Raw genomic sequence first — 21,897 nt, forward strand, 5'->3', positions numbered from 1 at the left:
ATCAAAGCATACTATTATAACAACTGAACAACAAATACTTATATAGAAGACTCAAATTCTATATGCGAACCAAAATTATTCACATGCAGAGGAAGAACATACATACTAAAAAAATGGACAAAAAACCAACATACTCTATCAGAGAAATTAATCCAACAGAATAAGAATTATTCGAACAATTTCTGATCTTCAAATATATGAACAAAATGTAAGAAAACCTAAAGAGAAAAAAAGAAACATAAGAAATTTTTTTTAGAAAGAATATGTTTAAATAATAAAACTAGTTTATAAAAAGTTTATTTATATTTAAATTTTTTAATACTAAAATAATTCAATCATATTATTTTAATCACAATATTAATTACATTATAAATTCTAAATTACAATCTTTTAGACTCTTACACACAAGAATAGTTTTTTTTTTCTTTTTACATAATAAATAAAAAATACCTATACTTTTTAAATGAAATAATATTATGTAAAATAAAAAAAGAAAAAGACTATTGTTTGAAATGTTATACCCTGTATAAACAAACTATCTTACAATTTGAAAAACAATGAACACAAGTTTCATTATTTACAGAAAAAAAAATCTTTAAGAGATTAAGTAAAAAAAAAAAAATTAATCACATCAATTAAGAATAAATATATTGAAAATGTCTAAAAAAAATTAGAAAGATCCGAATTCAAAATTTTCAAAGAAAAATAAAGGAAAATTTGGAAAATTTGAGAATGAAAGGAACTGTTGGTTACGCAATTAACTTTTTTAACTCTTTAATACATAGCATCATGAAAAGCACAAAGAGCCAATTAAAATTAAGATGAAGTACTCTCACTATATTGGCCTACAAGTAAGAAAATTAAGGAGGCTATAGTGTTTTTAGAAAATAGACAAGTTCATGAAACTGCTCCTTTCAATACATTGCTTGAAGGTTGCTGTAATGCTGGTGAAATTCTGGCAGCAAATGTTATTCTTGGCAGGATGATCAAATCATTTGTTATTCTTGACTGTGCAACATATTCTGCTCTTGTAATTGGCAACTGTAGATTGGGCAAGTATGAAGAAGCAATGAAACTATTTCATCAAATTTGCGCCAGATGCTGGATTTTAGATTTTGCCTCATATTCTGAACTAGTTGGTGGTCTCTGTGACATCAAACATTCTGAAGATGCCATGGAAGTGTTTCACTATATGTCAATGAAGAGATGCTCTCTTCACTCCTTGGCCTTCTACAAATTGATAAAATGTGTCTGTGACTCTGGACAGGTCAAAGAAGCCATAAGACTATGGCAATTAGCTTGTTTTTGTGCTATTTCTTGCTGTATTGCCACACACACTGCTATCATGCAGTTGTTGTTAAGATCAAGGAGGGCAGAAGATTTGTTAGCATTCCTCTCACAAATGTTGATGGTGGGCAGTAATCTTGACCTGGAAGCATATTGTATTCTTATTCAAAGTATGAGTAGACAAAACAAAATAAAGGAATGTGTTTTATTTTTCAATACAATGATCAATGAAGGTCTAATACCTGATCCAGACCAACTATTTGATCAACTGTTATTCATGGCCAATCATTCTCAGTTATCTATGATTTCTAGTGCAATTGATAGAATTTCATGTGGGGACATTTTGAATTCAGCAATGTATGGCTTACTGATAACTGGCCTGTTGAAAGAGGGTAGGGAACACGAGGCCCGTCGATTACTAGACTCAATGTTAGAAAAAGGTTGGGTTCCTGATGCAACCACTCATAATCTATTGATTGGATCTGATGTTAGAAAAGGAATGACTCAAGCAATGTTGTTTGACGATTCTGCCTCACTAGATTCTGTTAGCAATATTCTTGCAGAAGGCCTCGGGGATACATGATACTTCAGCATTGTGTAAAAAGAATCTTAATCCTGGTCATTTTCAACAGTTCAGACCACAAACTTTTGCACCACAGCACCAAGTGAAAAGAGACATCCGTAGAAGCTACCATTCAAGACTTGAAGACACAGATTGGTCAGCTAGCTACTGCTGTGAGTGAGTTGGTTCAGCAAAAATCTGGAGCAATTCCTGCTCAGCCAGTGAGAAATCCAAGGATATGACAGAACCAGTAGTGGAAGACTAGTGCACTTTAGCTTCAGAGTTTTCATTCCGGTTTTTCTTTTTCTTTTTCATTACCTCAGAACAATTTTCTTTCTGCATTTTATACTTAATTCTGTACTCCCTTTGCTGTTTCCAGATTGCTCCCCTTGCACATTGAGGACAATGTGTGATTTAAGGGTGGGGGGAATGGTTTCTTTTTTGCTTTTGTGCTGATTTTCTTTTGCTGATTGCTATCTATTTTAGCTGCTTTTAAACTTCTTTTTGCTGTTTTACACTCTTGATTGCTTTTCTTTTAGTCATATTTGAACCATTTGCTGTTTTTAGAAGTAGATAAGTGCAGTACTGCTGTTTTTGAGTCTTATCTCCTCTTTTGATTCTATTTTTCTATTTTGAGTCTTACTTGCTACTTTGAATTTCTCTTGGTATTTTTGAGTATTATTTGTTGTTTTTAGATGGTAACTAGCTTAGTTTTGATATTATAGTAGTAGTATTTTGTTTAGTCCAATATGCAGTTTTGAGTTTTGCTAACCAGTTTTAATTAACCAGTTCTGTTAACTCTTTTTTCTGACATGGTCAGTTTTGGCAAACCCTTTTTAGTTTCACTAACCCTTTTTGCTGAGTTCATCAGTCACTAACCTGGATTTTGGTAGTGTTTAGCTAACAGTTTTGACTAACCAGTTTTTTATTTCTTGTACTGACTTGAGGTTTTGACTATTTTGATTCTGTTTTTAGTTTCTTTTGCAATTTTTTAGACTGGTTTAGATAATTCTTTTGCTGATTTGAATAGTAGCTTTTAGTTTTGAACTTCTTTTGCTGTTATAAAATTTGTTTACAGTTTGTTTGAGCCTTATTCTTGTTACCTTAGCTGTTTTCTTGTGAAGCATAGTGTTACATTGCCAATTTTCAAATTTTAGAAATTCCAAATTGTTTGATTCAGTCATTCATTGATAGTAGAGTAGATTTTTCATGATAACTTCAGTTCTAGATCAGTTTGACAGATTTGACCTTGTCAGACTTGAGCCATATTACTGTTTCCTTCTTGTACATGATGCACTCATGATTTCTAGTGTTTGGAAGAACTTGAATTGACTCTAGTTGACATAGCTTGTTTTCAGTTGCAACTCTTGATGTGATATAGGCCATTGTTGTTTCTTTATCCACTTGACTAAATAAAGTCTACCTTGCAATTTTTCCCATTGAACCCAATTTATGAGCCTGTTTGACATGTTCTTGTGATTGACCTGCTCATTTCAAGCCCTTAGACCAGAAAAACCATGCCATACCTTATTATTGAGCTGTGAAGGGGCTCTGGAACTGTTTTGGATTTTGGTAAAATTCAAGAGTGGGGGAGTTTGCTATAACAATTATATCAATTTGAAAGTGCTGAAAATTGTGTAAGTGGTTTGAGAAAGAAAGATTAGATGAGAAAAAGAAAAAAAAAAATGTGGCTAAGTTTCAAAAGAGAAAAGCTGAAAAAGAATGAAAAGAAAAAAATGAAAGAGAGTGATGGCTGAATCTGTGAATCTTTTAGAGCATGATATTACACTTAATCTTTAGTGCTTTAGCTTTGAATAATTTTCCATATCTTACACTGAATCTGTGAAGCTTGATTAAAGTCCTATTGATCTTCAGTTGTGTTGATAATGAGTAGCAATGTTAGAGGCTCTTCAAGCTTATGCTGGTGCTAGATTCATGATGTGATATGCTGATAGATAAACACTAACCTCATACCCATGAGAGGATGAGATATACACTGACTTGTGAGGCTGTGATTCTGATCTATGAACTGATTTTTGAATGAATATTACTTTGCTTTACTTGCTTGGCCTGTTTTCAGCCTGTTTGGAAATCTTGATGCTTTGTTTGGTGCTTCTTTTTGTTCATAACAGTAGCAGTTGAGTAGTGAGATGAGGATTCATCCTAGTTTAGTTTGTACATATAATTCAGCCTTTGATTTTTAGTGCAGAGAAAAATTTAGTTTTTATGTGCTTAATAATTCTTGTATGAATTTTCAGCTTGTTGATTTTAGGTGCTGTGAGAATTTAGTGCAGTGAGCATTGGTGCAGTGAAGAATTCAGTTAATAAAATGACCTGCTGTAGCCAAAGACTGACAAGTGCTGACCTGCTGCCAAAGGTCACTTATGAAGAGTGGGAGCTGGAAAAGACAGCAGTAACCTACACCTGCCTGGAAAAGCTGAAAATGGAACCTGGACAAGACTGTCAACGTCACTTAAGAGCTGATTGGTTGGGAGCTGAACCTGTCAAGTGAAGAAGGGCTGTACCTGGACGTGTAACCTGTCTAACCAGTGAGGGCTACTTGCTGCAGCCAGTTGGAAGTGGAGTGGGCAGATTAGCTTCAACTAAAGCAACTTAGGACAACCAGTCTAACATGTAGCTGATTCTTTGGAGCTGGAAAAGTCAGTTGACCTGAAGACTTGTAACTGGAGTAACCAGTAAAAGCAGTTAAGGAACTTAGTCTGAGCTTAGTGTAATCATGACCTGTGCAATCAGTTTGTCTCTTCCCTTTTCAGTTTTGGACTTCACTTTCAGCCTATATAAAAAGACTTGGGTGTTCATGTAGAAACTTGTTTACAATATGGCTTTCTTAGTAGGGTTTATAATATTTTCAGTAGTATAGTTTACAATACAGTTTCTCTAAAGTAGTTCTGAGTTTGAGAGAACATTTGCCTTGGAGCTCTTGGCTGTCTTAGACTACAATGTGAGCAAAGGCAACCAAACTTCATTGTACTTTGTAATTTTGAACCAGGTTTATTCAATCCAATTCTGTTTTTCATGCAATTTTACTTTCCTTTGCACTTTTACAGATTTCTTTACTGTTCTTGTCTTTAATTTCTGAGTTTAAGTCATTCCCATTTATATTTCAATGCATTGTGTTAGTTTCTTCCTTCTAAATCAGAAACTCAGGTTTTATAGATGAAGATTTGGGTCTCACTCTTGCATTTTAACTAGACTCGGTTATGGATTCATGCTGATGTTCTAGTGAGCACAATGTGACTAATTAAACACCAAGAGGTCAGAATTGACCCGGGCTAGCATGAGTGAATCTTAGTGGACATTAATTCAATTTTGAAATTCTGGTTTAGACAGTTTTTATCTGTTTATGCTACTGCCTTCATGTTGTTTTCTTTGATTTCCAGTTTTACATATGATTTACTTTCTGCAATTGTTTTCCAGTTTAATCTCACTTTCAACATTGCATTTTAATCATTTTAAACTTGTTCTGATAGTTAGTTCCAGTTCTGTCTCAGATCTCTATTTTTTCCAGTTTTGGTAGTTATGTTTGTTACATCCTGTGCCAATAGTTCTATCTTGGGTTTGAATGATGACTTTTAGTTTCTGTTTTACTTTCATTTCTAATCACTGTTTCATGATTGTTTGTTTCCATATTATATTCATGTCTATACATCTAATTACAGTTCTAATCCTCATTTTCCAGTTCTTACCCTATAGTTGGGTTTCCTAGTTGGTTAATTTTAGGAGTTTTGTATATTCATATCATGTTTACATTCATAGCATGACATAGAAATACATTATTCATCACAGACCACACTAGACCCTTTTTGCTGTTAATTTTCCTGTAATGCTGATACACCTTGCATTGGCTGCCAAATCTGGTTTAGAGGATGATTTTGTGGATTTTGAGTAGTTTAACATTTCTAAATTCATATCATACATTATTTTAGTGATCTAAACTTGTTTCAATCATCTCCATTGTATAAATCACATTGTAGTTCTATTAGGCATTTTGTCGAACACATTGTGCATATTAGCGTTTCTTGTAAAATTTTCATCAAATAGTTTGGTAATTCATATTTCTACATTGTTTTAGATTTTTATAATATTTCATATCATGAATTCATGCATCATATATCATATGGACCCATTTTATGCATATCACATTTGCTGTAAAAGATACTGATGCACTATTTTAGCCCATTTACTGCCAAAAATTGGTTAGAAGTGTGAAATTAAGATTTATGAGTGTTTTGACAGTTTTCAATACATTCATTGCATGTTAATAATCATTGAAATATGTTCCATGCATTAGTTTTGCGTCAAACACAAATTTGGTTCTCACATGCATTTCATCAAACACCTAGTGAAAGTTAGGTTTTCATTCAGTACTTTTCACCAACAGTTTTGGGTTTCATGTTGCTGCATTGTTTTAGGTATATTTAGGAGCCAAATTATTTTCTATTCATATTTTCTAGGTGTTTTTCATATTCATTCATCATATTACATCATTCAAGTATTGATTTGAGCATTTTCATGCATCGTTTTTAGTTTTTTTTTTCTTGAGTTTATTGCACTGTGCTAGAGTAGATAGCATCTTCTGTATTTTCCTCCAACATTTGCTTTAGTTTTCATGGATAACATAACACAATTTATCTACTAAAATTGGAGATTTATTGGATTGATACCCGTTGCGACTCTATCACATTAGAGAGAATTTAAGTTGTGATTGGATTAAGTAATTTAGAAGGATAATTTATTTATTGAAAGAATTTAAAACTTATTACACTAAAATATTTGTTTGGATAAAATAATTAGAAAGAAATTCAAATTTAATTTTTTATGGAAAATATTTCAAATAAATAAAATAGAATAATTTCAACTCTAAAAAATATAAGAAATTTGAAATTTCATTCATGTTAACTCCACTAACAAAGGTTGAATTGAGTTGGTCCAAAATAAAAGTTGACTCGAGTTGATCTGAGTCGGTGGTCAATCCGAGTCGCTCCAGGTCGATAGTCGAGACTTAACTCAAGCTTAAATATGAAGTTGAGTTTGCCTTAAAAGAGTAATGGAACTGCTTGATCCAAAAGTGAAAACTAAAATAAAAGATATTTCAATTACTCTATATAAACAACTATGTGAGAAATTAAGAGAATTCAGTTGTAAATAATTAAAATACTATGGATTTCAATTTCTTGGAATTGTTGAAGTGTCTCATCTAAGCACAATATTCGGATTTTGTTTATGTTGTGTTTAGACAAGGTAACTTAGAAGGAAATTTATTTATTTGAAGATTTTTAAGTTTTTTATACTAAAATGACTTGTTTGGATAAAAAAATTTAGAAAGAAATTCAAATTTAAGAAATTTTAGAAGCTATTTCAAATTAATAAAATATAATAATTTCAAAGACCTTCAAAAATATAAGAAATTTGATATTTTGCTCTTTTTTACTCCATTCATAAAGGTCAATCCGAGTCGACTTAGGATGAAGGCTCAGTCAAGTCAACTAAGGTCGAAACTTGAGTTGAGTCAACCCAGGATTAAGACTTAATCGAGTCAATCTAGGATGAAATCTCAGTCGAGTCAACCCAGGCTAAAGGCTTAGTCAAGTCACCTTGGGCTAAAGGTTCAATCAAGTTTGTTAGGATCGAAGGTCGAGTTGGGTCATCCTAGGTCAAAGGTTGAGTTGGGTCGTCCTAGGCCAAAGGTTGACTCAGGTCGAGGTTGAGCTAGGTCGGCCTAGGTCGCAGGTCGAGTTGAGTCGATTCGAACTAAAGATAGAGCTGAGTCGGTTAGGATCAGAGACCCAACTAGGTTTGCTTGGACCGAATGTTGAATCAATTCGGGTCAGACCAAAGATGGAGCTAGGTTGAATCTATTAGAGTCAAATTAAATCTATTAGAGTTACTTTGAACTAAAAATCAAGACGAGTTGTCCTGAATTGAAAATCAAATTAATTCAACTATGACTAAAAAATAAAATTAAATTTGCGTAAACATAAAAATTAAATTGTTTTATTCAAAAAAAAATTGAAATCTAAGATATTTTAATTAATTTATCCAAACAAATTATTTAAATAAATAAAAGAAAATTTAACTGTAAGTAATTCAAATCTATTTATTTTAATTTCTTGAAATTATTAATATCTATGGAATCATGTGGTTAATAATATCTATGCGACTAGGAGGGCTAACAATTAACATGTCAGTTCCATCATGAGTGCTGCTCCATCCATCAAGGACTGTTCATTCAGCACCTACTTGGTAAGACGTGGACAAAGCTTTCAAAAGAAGCACATGGATAAAGCTTGGTTTATTTGCCATGCCCTACTTGGTAAGATGTGGAATGACTTTTGATTTTTATGACTTTACTTAAAATATTTACCATAGTTTTACAACGTGTACATGTCATGTTTTATCCATGAAGTTATTTTATGCTTCTTTCTGCAATCAAATGGTCTTAAAAGTGTAAGTATTAAGCAAATTACTATCCAGTGACAACCTTGAGGATTAAAATTGCAAGTATTTACCAAATAAATTAAAAAAATTAAAATTTAAAAATGAATTAATTTTAAATCTGACTTATTAATAACTCGACTTATTCAAATTAAACATGTGAGTTATATCGGATACTTACAATAAAATTATTTTTGTATAAAATAATTAGACAAAAAAAAAAATCTATACAAAAATATTGTGATATCTACGTGTGAATAAAATATTATATTATTATATTTGATTATAATAAATTTAAGGTTTAATACCCTATTTTGTCCCCAGTTTCGTTCGAAAATGTCAAATTAGTCAATTCTTTTAAAAATGCGTCAATTACGTCCTCACTTAATAAAATTTGCATCAATTAAATCCCTTCCGTTAAATCCGTACAAACGGCGTTAATTATTTTTCTCTTTCTTCTGCTTTTTCTGCGTTTTCTGCTTTTTCTGTGCAAGCAACAACTTTTTTTTCTCTCTTCTACTATTCTTCTTCTCTCTGCTAAATTCCAAGCATTAAATTTTGAACTTTCATCAACCTTTTAATTATGATTGACAGCATACACATTCTTACATTGCCTTAAAACATTATTTCACAATAACTTTTCCTTGATTAATCACTCCACCCATTTCACAGCATTTCTTATCAAAGACTCAATTAATCTACAGACTGATTATTATATAAGCAATAAAATTGGTATACACATGATACCCTGGCAGTAAAAAGGAAACAGTTTTTCAAACTCTAGCCGATTCTGGGATCCATTAGGATAGGAAAAATAAAAGTAAAAGGAATTACGAACATTCTTTTCCTTTTGGTTATGATATTAATATACGAAAGTTCTCACGATACACATACTTAATTGAAACTGTTTTTTTTTTCTTTATCACATAAAACTACCTATGAAGTTTACAGTTTTTCTCTCTTTATCTCTAGGCAAAGATTGGCACATGCTATGCAGGAATCATTCTTCTAACCAACAAAAATACACTGGTTTGATTTCTGTCCAGGTATGCATGTGTTATTAACTAATCTATCTTATCTTTTTATCTCCATGAATAGATTAGCACGAGACATGCAAGAATCATATAACCTACAAAACATAAACTAATTTTATTTCTTTATGTCTTTTTTTCCAAGTAATATTCAATTTTGCACTTCTTTTCAACCATATTACATAGTGTGAATATCTTCTGAATTTACTGTTGCAGGCTTTTGAATTCAAAGCCGTTACTGCACTTGCATGCTTGTTTTCAATTTTGTACATTGAATTAGAGTACAAAGCAAAGTTTACTTGGAAGAAGAAAAATTAGGATGTTCTACGGAAGCAGGGAGGGGAGGATGTATGGAACCAGAGCTGACTGACTTGGCTCGACGGGTCAACGACGCTTCTGGGAGAGGCAGCGGCTGCGGCAGACTAGAGAGGGAGCGGTGTTCGGAAGCGGAGTGGTAGCGGGGCTCCGGCAAGGCAGAAAAAGAGTCGGTGGAGTGGAAGAAGGAGAAGCCAATATCATGGTCGCTGAGGTGGCGGAGCTTCCTCTGCCTGGTCAACCGCCACGATGGAGTGCAGTCATCGGGTCCGACATCGTTGGGGTGGGCTCTGGTGGAAAGAGATTTTCTGGAAAGAGGCATCGGAGAGAGTGGTGATTGTTGGTGAAAAAGGGTTGTGTATTTAACATTTGTGGTTGCAACGGAACTATAACATTGCGAAGCAAAACTATGGAAACAACCTACGCTTTGTGTGGACTTTGGTTGCTAATAATTTCCATGTTCCAACGAGGATTGTCTTGTGTCTGGAATTATACATATTGCATTGTCCTCACCTTGACTTTCTGTTGAGGTCGTTTTTCTCTTCTTGGACAAAGATACAAACTCTAACAGTAACTATCTTCTACACTGTCTAATTACCAGAAACATACTAATAAATTTTTACACTGGTTTTACACTTATGATATTTATTTTATAAGATATTATTAATATGGAAAAAATATAAACTTTTATATTTGTAAACTGAATTGAAATAATGTAAAATAAGTATAATAATTTTCTGTTTGTGAAAGTATCCGTTCTCTTTTAAAGATGCAGAGAGAATTGTTCACCTAGAGTGAAAATTTATATAAAATCTTAGTTTCATTAATAGTTAAATATAAAGCTGCTGCTTGCACAGAAAAAGCAGAAAACGCAGAAAAAACAGAAGAAAGAGAAAAATAATTAACGCCGTTTGTACAGATTTAACGGAAGGGATTTAATTGATGCAAATTTTATTAAGTGAGGACGTAATTGACGCATTTTTAAAAGAATGGACTAATTTGACATTTTCGAACGAAACTGGGGACAAAATAGGGTATTAAACCTAAATTTAACTTAAGATCATTTTTTTTATTTATATTTAAATTAGAAAAAATTGTTATATTTTTTAATTAAAAAAATTATAATTAAATGAACTAAACTAACCTATTTAATTTCTTAATTCATGATAAATCAAATTAAATTTAAATTTTTTCAAATTATTAATTGTACCAGCAGGGACCGGGCGCCGTACGGAACAGACACCCATGTCATTGGACCACAAAACGGGCCGGATACCCAAGTCAACATATAGAACCCAGGAGACTACCCTTCTACCTACTGTTAGGAAGGGTTGGGCATGGTAGGCCGGACACCCGTATGCCCATAATCATGCAACCTTACCGCTTGACACTTGGGGAAAAAACAACTCGCCCGAAGTCGGCCGATCAGACCGGGGATCCGTTAAGGGCGGTCGGTCATGAGGATAAAAACCCTTGGGGACGGCCGCCCGCGTTACTAATCAACTTAGCTTAAGGTAAGTAGGGGTTTAAAAACTATTGGGCTGACTTGGGCCGTGATTAACTTTTCATTAATCCCAAGCTCATAGCGAAAACTATAAATACAGATTCAGGTGAGTGGTAGATAGGTTGCATTTACTGCACATTTATTGTTGTCTAAGAAAAACGTCATAGCTCTCAACTGACTTTCGCATCGAAGAATCTTTCGCATGTCTTCCACCCGCGGACTCAAGAGAAAATTGAGGAGCGAGCACGGAGAATCTGGTTGATACGACTGTCGCCGTCATACAAATTTGATACAAAAATTATGTAGTATAACTAGGAAGTGACTCCTAGGTCGTCTCTCAAGGACCAAATTTTGGGTTCAGTCTCAGATTAAACACGTAGTGGGGGGTTTTGATGGTTTTGATGTGGTAAGCTAAATTAAAACTGACTGGAATTTAAATAAGACAATAGAATTTAAAAATACTGAAATAAATTTTATCGACGGTAAAAACTGAACGGTAAAAAAAAACAGTAAAAATGGAATTTAACTTTTTGAAAACATAAATTGGAAACGAAAGACAGAATTAAAATGCAAAAATACACAACATGAAAATGAAAATAATTGCATCCAAAATTTAAACGAGAAAACGGAAATATAAACAAATTGTAATGCATAGATGAAAGTAAAATTCAAGATTGATTGGAAAATGCAGAATGAAGATTAGGATAACATTCAACTTGAAACTTGAAATTACAGAAACACAAAAACCTCCCCAAGGGGAGGAGAAAACCAAAGCCAACGTAAATTGCTTCCTAACTACCCTCTCCTAATATCTGATAAAATTCTCCTCTGCTGCCCATTTCATTTTATAGCCAAAACTCATCCTCCCGTGACTTCTTCTTCATTTCAACAATTGCAAAAGAATTAGGATGGGTCCCTCCATTCTTGTGTCTGTTTGCTTCCATGCTTCCCAGCCAAAATTCACGTGAGTTTTCTTCCAACCATGGCTCTTTTCACTATTCCATTCTCTTCCCGTGAACACTTCTCATACTTCCCTCCATCACCATGCAGCTGCTCTCCTTCCATCTGTGAGCTTCTTTCTTTTCTTCCAACAGTCACCGTGAAGCTAGCTGGAATGCTATACCAGAGTGAATTTCTTCCTCTCACGGTGGCTGTTCCAAACTTCTACTGTGCAGTTGTGTGCTCTTCACTGCATGCCTGACTTCTTCCATATGTTCTTGTGTTCTCTTTTCAACGTGGCTGGACAGCCTTTATCTTCTCCCCAGGCTCTTGTGGTTGCGTAAAGAAAACTGCTGGAAAGGCCACTTAATTCAGCTGGGAACATGAAGTCCAGCTTTACTGAGATGAGCGTGCTGCAGCCTCCTTCGTTCCAGCGTGTGTGTCTTCTTTTCCATTTCATGTTCAAACAAAAACCAGAATTGAAGGTGTGGATGGACTCCTCCGTGTGCCACTTCTAATTTCCAGCTGCTACCAACATGTTACTTCTCTTTTCTCTGCTGATCCGCGATGCTCTTCAAAGCTGCTGGACTTGGACGTTGTTGCTGGGTTGCTTCCTTCAACGTGGCCCCCCTCTTCTTCTCATGTGTTATGAACAATATTTCCTTTCCTAATGGAGGGTCCCACGTTTATTCCATATGCTTTCCAAACAATTGTCCATATGTGTACATGTTTAAGCCGAGAAAACAAAACCAAACGGTGCACTTCTTTTCACATGTAACAATGCTTTTAAAAAAACTAAAATGAAGACAAGAAAATTGTGTTTCCAACATTCTCTGCAGCATCCGTGACAAGGGAATATCTTCCCATGTATCTATGTCTTCATAATTTTATTCATATTTCAGCAATTGAATTTGGTCCGTGAGATTCTTTTGCAATTAAGGTCCAAGACCAAATGCTTATGTGGAGTGGAAGAATATGGTCAAAACAAATCTGCACATCCAAAGCTAATGCAGCCGTGAAACCATTTACAGTAACTCAATAAAATTCACTTTAGCATTTTCAAAATGAAAGCTTCACGTGGACCTTTGTAATTCAGCCTTTTAAAATTATTTTCTATGTGAATGTGGCATAAACCTTGCTTGAGAGTGTTAAGAGGTCTTAGAACTATCCAATGATCAATTCTAGCTACCACAAGTATCAAACAACAAGCAAACAATGCAAACAGATTAGAAGTCACTCAAATAATAATCACTGGACTGACATAGGAGAGTAAAATAAATACTGGGAACAGCACAAAACGAATTTGAACAAAGTAAAAACTATACGTGAAAATAGACATCCAGACGAAACTATGAAAAAAAATTGCATGCAAAACGGATAAGAATTGAACTCAAACGAAGACACACAAGTTGACACAACATTCACGCAGCACTGGTAATCGTTTACAGCACCCCTGTAAACGATTACCCGAGAGGAATTGCAAATTTGTACAGAAAGTCCAACACAGGTACTCAGTCAGGTGAACACAGGTCACCATTGGCAAAAAAACTGACTTTTAGGCACTTCTGCCCCTGTAAACGATTACCCGAGAGAAATTGGGAATTTGTACAGAAAGTCTAAATGTCCAAAAATATTTTCCAAAATTTTTCATGCACTCAATAATGTAAATAATTCGTTTCAGATAATTCAAATTAGTTAAAATAAGAATTTCTGATCGGATTAGGCTCAATTCAGTAAAATGGGAAAATACTGACAATTAAGCACAATTCCCTGATTAATTCTAGCACAATAAACTAAATGAAGTGAATAAAATAATGATTCATCACTGGTGTAATAAATAAGTGAAATTAGATTTGCTAAATAGTAACTCCATATTAAATAGTCACTCCAAGATAAACTGAAACGTTTATACCCAGTGATAAACTGAAACCTTCATACCCCATGGTCCAATTTGACAGCAAAGTTTCAAAGAATTGTTTTGCACCATGGGATAAGAAGATTGCTGGAAAGCTACTAAAGTGTCTAATGCTGATTTAATCAATCCGACCACGCTGTCATAGTGTTAGTTAGAGTTTATTTTGAGTATAAGAACTTTTAAAAGAAAAAACTAAAAAGAAAAATCAAAACTAACTTTTTAGTTAAAATTGACTACTTTTTTATTAACTATAATTTAGCTTATGCATAAATTATATGATATATCTTATCTAAATTTCTCTCCGTTTTAAATTATATATATAAGCTGATTTTAAATTATCCCTATGGAAAAACAGTTTGTTTTCAAAAGTTTATTATTAGGCGTATGACCTACTCCCAGCATAATCAATAGCAGGCTAAGCAGAAACATAAACTTGACATAAGTTGAAATACATAAAAAAATTTAAATTCCTTCTAATGCAAACATTAACTCTAGCAAATCTCTAACCAGTTATGAAATATGTGCAACACGCCATGATCCAAAGTGAAATTTGCTATGGCCAAATTACAAACAAAAATCTTCCAGTGAAAAAGAATTCCTAAATCTAAAATTTCCAAAATTGATAGCTAATGAATCCAAGATATCCAAAGTCATTACGAAGCAGTCAATCAATCAGTCACTAAAGAAAATAAAAAGAAAAAGAATGAAAATAGGTCTAACCCAACTTATCCTAAAGAGGAAAATATGTGCTTGAAGTAATTACAGCTTATAGTACTTAAATTGCATAATCACATTACTAAAGAGGCTTTACAAGGGTATATCGAATTAAAAATGAACCATTTGCTCATAATTTTGCTCGTAATTCCACATCAACAGAAAATCTAGAACACAGTCACTAGCTTCTTCTACCTTCTTCTACCTGCATTCAAACAATTCAAGCAAGGTGTCCATATCTTAATCGCTACAAAACCAGCATCATTAACTGAATTAAACATAAGGGAAAAAAAAAGTGATCCTCAAACTAAAAAAACTCAGAATACAAGCCTGAAAAAATAATACCTTGGATAAATCTGAATGGTATTCCAGTGCCACCTACAAAATATTGGTAGAGATCCCAAACCCCGCATGCAAGATCCAATATTGTTTATTTACAATCTCGATCACAAAATATAGTTTATAACATCTAATCATGTAATTTTAAAACAACAATTCAAGCAATCCTTCCAAACAATTAGTTTTCTTTATTACCTTTTTATTGACACTTTCTCTTTCTCCAAAAAAAACACCTAACATTGACCTATTATTTAGATATAGAATTATAATAAATAATAACTCAAATTAGTGCAAAACTACCCTAGAACCAAAATAAAAAAGAAAACCCCTAAGAAAGCTCTAACAACACATGCAAGAGGGAAAAAAGACAATTACATATAATTTAAAACTGATTTAAGAATGACATTTTTTTTCACTTATCCTATTACAACTCTTTATGATATTGGTGTCATAAGTTCTCCAATGTCTTCTCAGAAAAAGATCATAATCAAGAAAAAAAAGAAAAAAAAAATTTCGATAAATGATTAAAATTAGTCTTAAAAAAAACATGAAAATGAGAGTGAAAAATCTCTTTTTAATTTAAAAAAATTTACATTCATGAGATTTGACAAAAGTTATAAATAAAAAAAAAATATATTAAAATATAAAAAGTAACAATAAACAATTTAATTAAATTATGAATTGGTTAAATTAATTTATAAAATATAAATTACAATTTTTTATAACCAGTGTTTATTATGCTTAAAAATACTTTTGTGATGATCTTATTTATCTCTATAAATATATTTTTAATAAAAAAAATAAAAATATAGAGAAGAAAAGAAAATTTTAAAAGTATATATACTATTATAATATAAAGAAAATTTCTATACATATTTTTTCCAATTTTATGTTTTAATAACCACCTTTTTAAATAAAAATACCTATTCATAATAGTTTTTTGTAATAAATATTTTTTAAAATTTAAATAACGATTTATAGTTATTTATATAATAAAATAATTATAGAAATTATTTACTTTTATATTTAATAAAAATTATTTACATGCATGACTAGTATAGAACATTTTAAATTTTTTTTCTCGTTTCTTACTCAACCACACATTGAAATCACCGCGATTTCTCATCCTTTATATGTCACTCATGATTATGCGTATCCCTTATCCTCACACTCTACCAAAATATGAAGAAAACAATAACACTAATATAAGAAAAATAAAATTTAACACAATTGTCATTTTATAAATTAAAAAGTACAATTATTCCACCATCAGCGAGGCACCTACCACACTCGTTGAAAAAGAAAGACACAAACTTTGAACGTCATAATAGAAGAACTTTTCTAAGAAGGGGTTAAAAAAGAGGAAAATGTTGAAGGAAAAAATAAAAGATTAGAAAGACAATGTCCCACATCGAAGCTAACCTGCAAGAACCACTCCTCGAAGTCAAGTCCATTCCCATTGTTTTCCAACCACACTCTTTTCTTCTCTCCTTCTTCCCTAAGTATTCCAAACTAAAAGGGCAAACACGTCAAATTACACGCCTTCCCTCCCCATAAATCCTCCAACCAGATACATTCTCTTCCACAATGTAACTGGAGCGACAAGTTAAGGTTCACTTCACATCATCTAACTGTAGACTTAAAGGAAGGTTCCAGAACCAGTAAGATGGGCGAAGGCGGAGCGGCGACGGCAGTTGCGGAGGCACAATACTCGTTGGTCAAGACTTCGGTTTGGTGGGACATAGAGAACTGTCAAGTGCCCAAAGGGTGCGATCCCCACGCCATCGCGCAGAATATAAGCTCCGCTCTCGTTCGGATGAATTATTGCGGCCCTGTTTCCATCTCTGCTTACGGTGACACCACTGGTATCACTGCCTCCGTCCAACATGCCCTCTCCAGCACCGGCATCTCCCTCAACCATGTCCCCGCCGGTAATCCATTTTTTATCTCTATCCAATCCCCAAACTTGACTTGCTTGCCTATATCGCTTTGACTCGGGTTTTTTTCCCTGACCATCCAAATATTCTATTCAATTCCTTCAAAATGATTGATCTCGAATTTCACTGTTAACAGAACCTGAACTAACTTACTTGTTAGCATAGGTTTTGTTTCTTATGCTTATCATCATCATCATTATTATCGATTTTGTGACTTGTCTACTCCGGTTCAGGAAGGAGGATGCATTACTCTTATGTTTCCAGTAACCTAGCCTTGAATAAACTTACGGAACTTTTACTAGATTCCATGATCAAACCACTCCATTTATATCAGATCAATTAAAAGTTATATTTTTTGTACTATAAGAAAAAAATAAATAAATGAGAGAAGAGTTTGACTCTGTACTTTCGCTTATAACTAACAGTTGTTGAATTCTCTGCCATATTAGTTTGTTTGATTTTCTTGGTGTTCAATCATGCTTATCTTTTAGGACCATGTTGGTAGAGCCAAAAGTAATAAAGATAGAAATTTTTAAAAAATGAATGGAAATAGTGAGAAATAAAGGGGAATATGGTTCTTGTGGATCTTATCAAACAACTGATATTCTTTTCACTCCTATTTTCATCCTCCCGTTCCTATTTTGTTGGTACCAAACAAGACATTAAATATGGAATTGAAGAAGCCTATGGTGTGACAGTCTATTTATAATCATAATACGGTTTTTTCACCATTGATGTAATTTGACGGTACAAGTTTTAAAGAAATACCCACACAGACAAGGCGTGTCAACTTGTGAATCGACTTGACTTTACTGTAGATGAACTGAAGTAGTATCAAATTATAACTACTTGTGTGATGTAAAAAGTATTTAAAAGTGAAATTACCACAACTTGAGATGACTTGACTTTTGAAATTTTATATAATATATTATATTTAATTTTTAATATTATTAAATTATAATATTATTAAATTTTTTATTATTTTATATATTATTTAACTTTTTTATATATTTGCGTATTAGATGAAATAGTTATTTTATTTTTAAAATATAGATTTATAAAAAAGTTAAGTTTCATTAGAAATTAGAAATGAATTTGGATTTCCTGCTTAATTGATTCAAATATTTGGATTTGGACTTTAAAAAATTCCAAACTAGTTTTGCACAATAAGTAGATTTGGATTTGAAATCAGATTTACATATTTGGATCTATATTGGATGTGGATTGCATCTTTAAATATCCAATCCATGCCCACTCCTATCAATGGTTTACTGATTTGTTAGTCTTCTCTGTTGAAGTACGTTGATATTATGTTATGAACCTCTGAGGTGACAATCAATTTATAATGATCATGAGAAGGGGTTGTCAACGAGTTTACTAATTTGTTAGTCTTCTCTGTTGAAGAACCTTGTTAGGAGCCTCTCGGGATAATTTGTTACAAATCTATCTACTTTCCTGATAATGGTGAACTTCAAATAATGAATTCGTGTAATTAATGATTTCATATTTTTACTGCCAGGTGTTAAAGATGCAAGTGACAAAAAGATTCTTGTTGACATGTTATTCTGGGCTGTGGACAATCCTGCACCTGCTAATTACTTATTAATATCTGGTGATAGAGACTTTTCCAATGCTCTTCATCAGCTGCGGTTGAGGAGGTATAATATTCTTCTTGCACAGCCTAAGAAAGCTTCTGCACCCCTAGTAGCAGCTGCTAAGAGTGTGTGGCTTTGGACTAGTCTCTTGGCTGGAGGACCTCCCCTTACGAAGGGTGAATCACTACAACTTGCTAATAATGACATCCGATCCTCTTCTGACTCCATACAAAGTACAGTCCATAATGCCTTTCAGATACCGCAGTATCTGGAATCCTATTCAGAAGTTCATACTGGAAATCAGAAATTTCCTGGTACAGGAAGGCAACTTGATTCTAGACATCATGGGAAGACGAATGGGAAAAATTCAAGTAAACCAAATGGACCCAAGGTCTTGAATCCAGCTCCAGTTGGACTTCAAGAAAATTATGGCTATATAAGTTCTTCTCGACCTGGCAACTATACCCATGGTGTTCCCCCAAGTGGTTCTACTACAAATTTTGCCCATAATGTTCCCCCAAGTGAATCTACACCAAATTTTACCCATAATGTTCCCCCAAGTGGTTCTACTCCTAATTTTACTTGTGGCAATCCTGATCAAATGCGGGGCAATAATGGTACTCCACCAGGAAATCATCAAAATCCACATTCACAGGCATTAAGATCAAATTATTTTCCTTTGCAGCCTCCTTTTGCACCAAGCAGTTCATTTTTCCCAAATTCCCAAACTTTTGCAACTTCAGTAGTGCCAACTAGAACCTGTGGGCCCAGCTTTTCTGCAGCACCACTTACGAAGGTGCCAGATGTTGGTAATATTTATCCTAGTAACGCTCAGGATCCACACCCCGTTAAACATTTGAACGGGGACTTGAAACGGAGTTCTTGCAGTATTTCTTCAAATCCTATTATTAAGTCGATTGATGAACCACATGGGCACATGATACAGAATGCACAACATTTGTATAGTGGCCATTCACATGGTCCAAAACACCAACCTACATCAGCAACTGTGGGTAATAATAATCTTCCTGGTAATGGTATGTGGGGATCTCCAGGATTTCCTAAACCTTCTGAATACGTCCAAGGTCTTATAGGGGTTGTTTTACTTGCCTTGAACACACTAAAAACTGAAAAAATTATGCCAACTGAGTCAAATATAACGGATTGTATTCGATGTGGAGATCCCAAGCATCGCAGTACAGATGTCAAGAAGGCTCTGGAGAGTGCAGTTGAGCAGCAGATGGTGGTGAAGCAAAAAGTAGGTGCTTTGCGGTTGTTTGTTGGTAAGAATGATAAAGTTTGGAAGTGTGTAAACACTATAGGTGGTAATCCTAAGAAGCACTCAAAAGAGACGTGGAATGAAATTAAAAAATTTCTATCTACTTCTTCGGGAAGATTAGCAATAATGAGTACGCAGTGCAAGTAAGGATTCTGTAACTTAGTTTATTTTTAGCTGCTGAAATTTTCTGCTTCTCATTATAAGTATATATTTGTCTTTTCCCTAGGTACGAAGCAGGTATTGTGATTAAGAATATGTGCTTGAAAAATCATGCTTTGGGTGATGTCCTACAAATTTTGAACATAGCGATTACCGTTAAAAAATGGATTGTGCATCAACAATTGAGCTGGCAACCACTTAAAGTCACCCTTACTGAGGTCAATTCTGATTCAGAGGTCGTAGGATGCCAATAATTCGAAAAGGCATGCCGGCAAAATGAAACAGTTATCTGAATCAACCTCTCTTTGTAATGCGAATCAAAGGTAGTTAGTAATAATGAGCTGTAGTATGTAAGTAGCGTGAATGCTATAGCTTAAGATATAATTGATTATTGGTAAGGTTCTTCAATTCTGATCAAGGGGCAAAAGAAATTAGCTTTTGGACCACAACTAAAACTTGAAACTTACAAACCCCAAAGTCTCTTCTGGTTGCTGAGGTTCAAATTCTCAGCCACTGGTTTCTTATACATCACAGTGGAAATACTCTCCTCAAAACTTTGGCTTCTACTTATGTTTTTACACATACTTTGTTTGGATATTGACTTATTGAACGGAACCCGTGAATCCTTTGACTTATGCCTCCTAAGTTGCGTCTAGGATAATGACCGAACTATGGATTAGTGGAAGTTTGTCAATCTTCAGGCAAGCTACCGGAATCCATTGTGTTGGTTTATCACCTGGGAAAGGGTCTATCAAATCATATTCATTGTTCAGGGAATGTGGAATGCACTTCAGAAACTGTTGTATTATCATGTTTACTGGTTATCCTTGAAGCTCATGACTTATTATATTGACCGTCGATCCAAAAAAAACACCATATTGACCCATGCACAGGGCATGTTTCTGGAGGATTTTCACTATCAATAAAATTCACTACATGGAGCTTTTGGAAATGATCAACGATCGTGGAACCAGAATGATTTCTATATCTCTTGAGTAGATGGTGCTTGTAGAGTTGTGATTTTTAATGTTCATACTTTGCTTGGAGTTGGCTTTTGGCATAATTCTCAAATCATAATTGGGAACTTTGGCCATTCCGTTGGGAACAGATCTCTGCTCCTGCCGCATTCCATTTTCTTTCAATGCTAGGAACTTTGTGTATAAACACAGTATATCATATTTATCTAAACGTATGCTTTCTGTAAAGTATATATCGTTTTAACGAAGTCTTATTATTGTAATTTTTATTTTTTTTTTGCTTTTAAGTGAGTCCTGATTGTGGCATCAAAAGCCCGTTCAGTTTGTCTACTCCAATAAAATATTCTTGTCTTTTCAATATTTTGATGTTGCACTTGAGTGAATGTTGACTCCATAAGCTTAACATCGGGGAGTGAAACCAAGTTGTTATAGAGCTGCCTGAGTAATTTATTAATCTGTATGCTCACAAGTTTTTATGAGAAGCGGTTTAATCAATGAACTTGAATTTGATGGTTGGTTAACAAATAGATTAAGTTGGAATATTGTTACGTTTTTTTGCATTCCCCTTAAATAAATTGAGTCCAATTTTTCTTTTGGTAGTTGCTGAGCAAACCTGCCTGTAAAGGGTTTTGAAAAAAAAAAACTTGTTGATTGTGATTTAATCCTTTGTAAGTTTATTCTTTTAAGTTAAAGTTAATTTTAATCCTCAATGTTAAGAAAATGATTTTAGTCTACAAATAAATATAAACTATCAAAGAGTGATATTTTAAAATAAATAATCTTATGCAATTTCATTACTATCACACAATCACATATACTATAATAGAAAATTTATTTAACAAAAAAATATTCAATAAAAAGTATTTATTGGCGTCTTTCAAATATATA

General features: G+C 33.5%; 1 protein-coding gene and 1 non-coding gene across 4 annotated transcripts; both read left to right on the forward strand.

The window, feature by feature from the left end:
* The first annotated feature begins 1,426 nt into the window (after nucleotides 1-1,426).
* On the forward strand, nucleotides 1,427-10,251 carry LOC108325963 (uncharacterized). Of its 3 annotated transcripts, none has more exons than XR_008247543.1 (4): nucleotides 1,427-2,143; nucleotides 4,108-8,183; nucleotides 9,278-9,351; nucleotides 9,553-10,230. It is a non-coding gene; the product is annotated as an uncharacterized LOC108325963 (transcript). The 3 variants fall into 3 exon arrangements; XR_008247544.1 differs by lacking the exon at nucleotides 1,427-2,143 and having other exon boundaries at nucleotides 3,359-5,125; nucleotides 8,035-8,183; nucleotides 9,553-10,251; XR_008247542.1 differs by lacking the exon at nucleotides 1,427-2,143 and having other exon boundaries at nucleotides 3,328-8,183; nucleotides 9,553-10,251.
* A 6,246-nt stretch (nucleotides 10,252-16,497) lies between these two features.
* LOC108318778 (uncharacterized) lies at nucleotides 16,498-21,257 on the forward strand. Its single transcript, XM_052874123.1, has 3 exons — nucleotides 16,498-16,993; nucleotides 18,519-20,016; nucleotides 20,100-21,257. Exons 1-3 carry the CDS (start codon nucleotides 16,729-16,731, stop codon nucleotides 20,284-20,286), a joined length of 1,950 nt encoding a protein of 649 aa, XP_052730083.1. The 5' UTR covers nucleotides 16,498-16,728; the 3' UTR covers nucleotides 20,287-21,257.
* Nucleotides 21,258-21,897: the final 640 nt, after the last annotated feature.

The sequence above is a fragment of the Vigna angularis genome, chromosome 3, assembly GCF_016808095.1.
Source record: "Vigna angularis cultivar LongXiaoDou No.4 chromosome 3, ASM1680809v1, whole genome shotgun sequence".
In the NCBI taxonomy this organism is placed as follows: Eukaryota; Viridiplantae; Streptophyta; class Magnoliopsida; order Fabales; family Fabaceae; genus Vigna; species Vigna angularis.